The sequence below is a fragment of the Myotis davidii genome, unplaced genomic scaffold, assembly GCF_000327345.1.
Source record: "Myotis davidii unplaced genomic scaffold, ASM32734v1 scaffold732, whole genome shotgun sequence".
NCBI classification, from domain to species: Eukaryota; Metazoa; Chordata; class Mammalia; order Chiroptera; family Vespertilionidae; genus Myotis; species Myotis davidii.
Window position 1 is genome coordinate 2425879 of NW_006284349.1, and position 7787 is coordinate 2433665.

General features: G+C 37.3%; 1 protein-coding gene across 1 annotated transcript in view; it reads left to right on the forward strand.

Annotated features, from left to right (window-relative positions):
• EML5 (echinoderm microtubule associated protein like 5) overlaps positions 1-7787 on the forward strand; it is a 99238-nt gene that overhangs the window by 38483 nt on the left and 52968 nt on the right. Inside the window, exons 17-19 of the mRNA XM_015571488.1 lie at positions 1597-1799; positions 2427-2538; positions 4314-4441. Of these exons, the coding sequence (XP_015426974.1) occupies positions 1597-1799; positions 2427-2538; positions 4314-4441 (443 nt within the window). The remainder of the gene's footprint in view (positions 1-1596; positions 1800-2426; positions 2539-4313; positions 4442-7787) is intronic.

A 7787-nucleotide genomic window follows, 5' to 3' on the forward strand; every position in this document is an offset into this window, starting at 1 on the left:
AGACATATAGTAGACCTGAAACTGAATCATAAATGGCTAAATGATAAGACTTTGGTGTGCATTTCAGCCATCCTCACTTTTGGGGTTCTGATCCACAGAGTGTACTAGCCAAGTGGGAAATGATCACTTATTAGCCTTAAGTGCTGCCTAACCCTCTAAATGCATAGCTTTATGTAAATTAAATTAAAGATTACTTAAGCCTGAGGCTAAGGGGAGATTCTTACCTCCTATTCTGGGTGTAGGCTTTGAGGATTCCAAGTTATGAATTATTAAACTCTCCTCTAAGGAATTTGAACTCTCCTCCATGGCTGGTGGGGGCAAGGAGCCACTGAAAGTTTTTCTAGTGCAACAGTGACATGACCTTGTTATACTGTGTGTGTCAGAAAACCGAACTAATGGTTGTCTAAACCAAGTGTGGTAAACTTCCTCTAAATATCCAGAAAGTAACTATTTTAGACTTTCCAGGCCCAAGATCAACCATATTGCATTGGTATTTATAGAACAAGAGAGAGAACTCCTGCCCTGCCTTCTCAGTTTGCACCCAGAGGCCATTAACTGGAGACATTGTCTCCAAGATCAGCCTGCGATGGTGAAGGGGACTGGCAGGTTGGGGTGGGACCGTGTCAGCCTCCCTCTGCCTCAGTGGCACATAGATCCTCCCGGAGAGGCCTGCCTTCTCAACGTGGGCAGCTGGCCAGCGGCAAGGCAGCTCCGAGGCTGTGATTCCACTGTTAGGGGCCCAGCAGTTGCCATTAGCAAAGCCCTGTAGATGGTGACCAGCTGAAGCCCTGGAGCTGCTATCTAGCAGCCAAAAGTCAGAGAGCAGAGAAGGAAACAGGCGTGGCCTCTGCAGCTCTTGGTGCAAAGCTGCTCCAGTGTGAGCCCTACAAAAGCAGGTGGTGGCAGGATGTGGCCCGGAGCCCAGAGTTTGCCACCCTGCTCTAAATGCATGGTCTACGCTCTAGTGAAGGCCAGCCCTCCCATGGGCGCTAGATTCCTTTTCCTCTCACTTACTCAAAGACATCACTCCAAGCTCTTCGCCCCTTTCTCTCCCACATCATCCGTTTTTCCTCTACTGTCTTTCCTTTCAGCATTTAAGGCAGTGTTACTTCTCCTTCTTAGATAAGTAACTCAATAAAAACCTTTCAACTCTCCCCTCCTGTTATTAATCAATTTCTCTTCTTATCTATGTACTAAAACACCTCCGAACAATAGTTTATCCTTTCAATTGGAGATTTATGTGCAAGATTGTGGTGTGGGTTTGATCCTCAGTTGAGGTGCATATGGGAAGCAACTGATGGATGTTTCTCTCACATCGATGTATCTCTCTCTCCATCCATCTTTCCCTTCCTCTCTCTCAAAATCAAATATATCCTCAGGTGAGGGCTAAAAAAAAGGCTATGGCCGGAAGGCAACCCTAACTAAGCATGTCTGCCTCAGCCAGACAAGTTGTTGCTCAAGTCACTCATTGAGAAAATGTCTTTTTAACTCTTCTTTTTGTTACATGTCTTTCTATGTAAACAACAACAGAAGGAATTTTACTGTCTTATGTTATATATTTGAAAGTGGTACTTTCATCATATTTTTGTGACCCAGGGGGAGGATTGGTTGGCAGAAAAGGCTACATTGGCACACTGGGGAAGAATGAAACAATGATGTGTGCGGTGTATGGATGGACGGAAGAGATGGCTTTTTCTGGAACGTCCACAGGAGATGTGTGCATCTGGAGAGACATCTTTCTTGTAAAAACAGTTAAGGCACATGATGGGCCCGTGTTCAGTATGCATGCATTGGAAAAGGTAAGTCATCTAAAGATAATCTTAAGTTCAACAGAATTTGATCCTGCAGTGTAGAGCATTTTAACAAGTAAAGGGACAGTGGCATTCAGCTTAGTTGAGCCACTCAGTAATAATCTGTGAGCTAGTCTACCTGACCTTGTTTTATTCCTCTTTCAAATGCCTGAACCAGAGTGAAATAGGTCTGCTGTTTTAAAGAAAGTCTAAGTTAATATCTATTAATCACTTACTTTGGGTCAAAAATTGTTTAAGTGCGTTATATATTATCACCATGCCCTATAAGGTAGCTCCTGGTACTAACCTTTCTTTTTAAAGGATAGGATTATGAAGCCTCCAGGAGAATAGATGTGACCTGCTGAAAGTAGTCGCACTACCTTATGGTTCCAGCTTACAAACTGTGCTTTTAAAGTCCTGTCCTAAAAGTTGCATGTATCGTGTCACTGTAAAAATTTTTGCAGGCTCCATATTGAAGTTTAAAAACATGCAGTGGATTCTTATACTAATTTCCATTTATTACAGCCAGTAACTTTTACCTATAAATGTTCTTTCCTCTAGAATTTTTTAATACAAAGAGGCTTATTGTTTTGAAATATTTGGGCTTTTACTAACTTGACACCTTTACTTTTGTAGGGATTTGTTACTGGAGGAAAAGATGGTGTAGTCGCTCTCTGGGATGACTCCTTTGAGAGATGTCTCAAGACCTATGCTATAAAAAGAGCTGCTTTGGCCCCAGGATCTAAAGGTGATTTGAGATTTAATTTACTTTGTAGGAAAAAAGAGTAATGGCTCATTAACACCTGTGGTCACTGAGGTAGAGCACTGCAGTAAATTATTCCTTTGTTACTAGACAGGCATCAGAGCTAAATGGGAGAAGCCACTTAACTGAATGCTAGAGTCACTGTTGTCATTTCAAACTGTTATCTGTGACATACGTGGTAAAACGTTAACCAAAAACAAGATTATTAGTGTTCATTTTTAACATTTTTAATTTTCCAAATAAAATTGCCACCTGAACATCACATTTACCACCAGTCAGGAGTTTGTTTGGTTTCCTCTCGGTGTTTTAGTGACTCTGCCTGTCCAGCCTTGCAGGCCCTCCTCTGCATCACCCTCTCTCTCAGCACATTCAGCCACCGTGTCACCCTCTCTGACCTCCAGACCTTCCTATATGCTAGTGCAGTCGTCCCCCCTTAGCCATAGTTTTACAGGTGCAGTTACCTGTGGTGAACATTGGTCTCAAAATATTAAATGGGAAATTTCAGAAATGCACAATTCGTAAGTGTTAGATTGGTGCTGTTCTGAGTAGCATGATGACATCTCGTGCTCTTCTGCTCAGTGCTGCCTGGGTTATGGATCTTCCCTCTGTCCAGAGTCACCATGCTGTATATGCTCTCCACCCTTGAGTCACTTAACCACCTCGGCTATTAGATCCACTGTTGTAGAATCAGTTTTTGTGTTTAAGGAACCTTTATTTTACTTAATAATGGCCCCAAAGCACAAAAGTAGTAATGGGGCAACTCAGGCATGCCGAAAAGAAGCCATAAAAGTGCTTCCTTTAAGTAAAAAGGCAAAAATTACTAATTGATAAGGCATTTTATCATCTCACAGCATCACAAGAAGAAGGGTGAGTACAGTATAATATATTTAGAGAGAGACCACATTCACATAACTTTTATTATAGTGTATTGTTATAATTGTTCTATTTTATTATTGGCTATTGTTGCTAATCTCTTGCTGTGCCTAATTTATAAATTAAACTTTATCGTAAGTATGTATATACAGGAAGAAACATAGGGTTTGCTACTATCCGCAGTTTCAGACATCCACTGGGGGTCTTGGAATATATCCCCTGGGGGGGGGGGAAGCTACTGGACTTTGGCCTAGATTTTGCCCTTCTCCCTTTTGCTCCCTCCAGTTACATGGCCGAATATTCATTTTTCAAATCTCAAACATTATTTCTTCTAGGATACCTTTCCCTCCCATTCTCCTTCCAAAAAAGGTTTGATTCCCTTACTGTATGCTCCTTTTCCAATATGCTTCTCATACAGACAGGGCCTGCTTTTCTCATTTTATGCCCTGTGAGGGCAGGAGCTGACTCTATCATGTTTACCCAGGGATTTCTGAAGCCTGCCTTAGGACACAGCAGACACAAATGGATTCATCTGAAATTGAGTTGAATTAAAATTACTAACCAGAATATTATACATGCTCTTAGAGGGTCAGAAGGTGGATACGGAGGTACAGATATAAAGGGAAAAGAAACAGTTACCAGAATGATAGTAGGGGATCTGGGATTATATAGAATCATACATTTGTAGTATATAGGTGGTACTTGCATTTGAGATTAGTAAATTGAATGGGGAACATGCCATGCATTTATTAGAATACTTAAAATATAGGAGAAAGCAACCTTGTAATGTGATTTTCATTGTCAGAATAGCATCATTGGCAATATACTATATAGCCTTGTACTATTCTAATTGATACCTAGAGGAACATCTACATTTAACATTTCAGGTCTTCTCTTGGAAGATAACCCATCTATACGTGCCATATCGTTAGGACATGGTCATATTTTAGTTGGCACAAAGAATGGTGAAATACTAGAAGTGGATAAAAGTGGCCCAATAACACTTCTGGTTCAGGTAATTTCCCAAATGTTAATATGCTTTTTATCCCTTAATATACAGTTGATATAATACCTAAGAGCCTAAGTTGATAGTGGTGAAAATGATGTTAAATTAATTAGAGAAATATTTGTTAATGTTACTATATATCAAAAAATTTACATTTAATTATAGCTAAATGCATAGCTTCAGTAAATAAATGTGCATGATATCATGGGGATAATAGCCAATATTTTAAGTAATTTGTTTTTGTAAAACAAACCAATGGAAAGAAAAAACAGTTTAGTTAATTTAACCCAGTGCATTTATTTCATGTTTAATTTTATTTCTTTGAGGTATATTTGTTGAACCTATGGCCATTGTTTTTCTGTGAAACTTCAGTTCACTTCATTCTTTCTCAAGTATCTAACTTAGAAGACTTAAAAATGTACTGCTGAAAACATCAGTGAAAATGAAGGGTGGGGCTGAAGTAGGTTTACCGTAGTTTGTATGGAAAATTTCATAATAAATAATGATACAATAATAAACTTTTGTGCATTCACAACTATAAGCCTACTTTTGCCCCACCCTGTATGTCAATAATAAAACAAAAAATCTAGAAATATATGCCTAGTGGTTTGGCTCAGTGGTTGAGCAACAACCCAGGTACCAGGAGGTCAAGTTCAATTCCCCATCAGACCACATGCCCAGGTTGCGGGCTCCATCCCCAGTAGTGGGCGTGCAGGAGGCAGCTGATTGATTATTTTCTCTCATCATTGATGTATCTATCTTTCTCCCTTCCTCTCTCTGAAATTAATAAAAACATTTTTTAAAATTCAGAAATATAAAAATGTGGTAGAAATGTAAAATGAAACAGCAGGGAATGCTGTACTAATTTTTCACATGTACATTTTCAATATGTATTATGTTTTTTTGAAAAGTAGGGAGGGAAATAAATTGACAGCGTAAAATGCACTAAGTGAGGTAGGCTCTACCCCAGCGATTTTCAACCTTTTTCATCTCATGGCACACATAAACTAATTACTAAAATTCTGTGGCACACCAAGAAATATATTTTTTGCCAGTCTGACAAAAAAATAAGTTTAATTTTGTTTTATACACACAGGATAACTATTGTTGTATTGGCTGTTGTCATTTTTTTTATTTGACAATCCAAGGGAAAAGAGGTCAGTGTCACTGACTAAATGGTCAGGTATTGCATGTTCTAAAAAATCCTTGCTGCGCACTGATTGAAAATCGCTGATTTACCCTAATGAAAAATTGTCCTCATGCAACTCCATATAGTAACACCAATTTTGGGTTTGCCTTTTACTTGTAAAAATAATTATGTTCTTTCTTAATACAGACTTTTTTTTTCTCTAACTCTCACTTCACTCCTGTTAAGATACCAAAGAGTACACGTAGATGAGAATATTACACATACTTCAATGTTATTATACTATCCTGATGTACCAAAGAGAATTTATAAGCAAATAACATATTTTATATTAAATTAACTGTCAAACTTTCATGTCTTATACTTTAATTTTAGTTGCATCATATTCCATTGAAGTAAAGAGATGATGGCGTCATGGTGTTTAACATGTTTATGATTTCTTGGGAAATAATAACATAAGTACACTTCTACAGATGAATCCACAGATGGAACTAATAAAACACACACCCACACATAATTTCATAATTATAAAATGACACCCTAATATTTTTATATTTATTATAGAGTTTGAGGTTTCAAATATACTCTTATGCATTAGAAACAAGATAAGGATACCAGTTCTCACCATTATTGTTCAACTCTGTGTTGGGTTTTAGCAAGTTTAGTAAAACAAACAAAATTAAAAAAAGGTATGTTAGAAACAATACTGTCAATATTTGCAGAAATTATAACCCTATACATTGACTATTCAAGAGAATAAACTGAAAATTTAGTAGAACTTATTAAGAACTTATGTGCAAAATCAACACATAAAAATCAATATAGTATTTCTATATATTAGCAATAACCAGTTAGAAAATATGAAACAAAAAGGGTACTCATAAAGAAAACTATACAGATAATCAGGAAAAAATACCGGTAAAAATATGCAAGACCTGTATTAAGAAAAGTATACAATTTTACTAAAGACATAAAAGAACTGAGTAAATTACAAATTCAGTATGATCATAATCTAAATCCTAATGAAATTTTTTTACAGATTCTGAGACTTTAAAAAATATATATTTTTTTAAAATATATTTTATTGATTTTTTACAGAGAGGAAGGGAGAGAGAGAGCTAGAAACATCGATGAGAGAGACATCGATCAGCTGCCTCCTGCACATCTCCTACTGGGGATGTGCCCGCAACCCAGGTACATGCCCCTGACCGGCATCGAACCCGGGACCCTTCAGTCCGCAGACCGACGCTCTATCCACTGAGCTAAACCGGTTTCGGCTTTAAAAAATATTTTAAAGTGGTTAAATTTTTGAGAAACTCTTCATGCTAACAATAAGTATAAAACTGTAGTAATTAAAAGTGTAGCAATGTATGTATACAATAGGAGTATTCGTATGTATATACCAAAAAGTATGGACAGCAATATTAGTAACTGCAGAATTCTGTGGATCAGTGTGGGAAGTGTGCCTGTTAACAATACCAAGTACTGTAATCCATGAACATGGGATTTCTCCATTTACTTAGATCTTTAACTTTTTCAACAGTGTTTTATAATTTTCAGTGTACAAGTCCCATATTTATTTTATTAAAGTGACTTATTTATTAGTTCTAATAGTTTTTTAGTGGATTTTTTTAGGATTTTCTGTACACAAGATTGTGTCATCTGCAAATAGAGATAGTTTTACTTCCTCCTTTTTAATTTGGATGCCTATTTCTTTTTCTTGCCTAATTAGTGGCCGGACTCTCTGCAAATGTTGAATAGAAGTAGTGAGAGCAGACATCCTTGTCATGTTCCTAATTTTAGGGAGGACACCTCCAATCTCACACCATTAACTCCAGTGTTAACTGTGGATTTTTCGGAGATGCCCCTTGTCAGATTGAGGAATTATTCTTTTCTTCCAAGTTTTTCTCCAAAGTATTTGTCAAATGCTTTTTCTCTATCGAAATTATCATGTGGTTTTGATTTTTTATTTTATTGATAATGATGTATTACGTTAATTGGTTTTCAGATTTTAAACCAACGTTGCATTCCTGGTATGAATTCCATTTGGTTGTGGTGTATCATTCTATAATGAAATTCGTTTGCCAGTATTTCATACGGGATATTGGCCTGTAGTTCTCTCGTAGTGTCTATCTGGTATTGGTATTAGGGTAATAATGGCTTCACACAATGATTGGGGGAGTGTTCTTTCCTCTGGAGGCCTCTTTC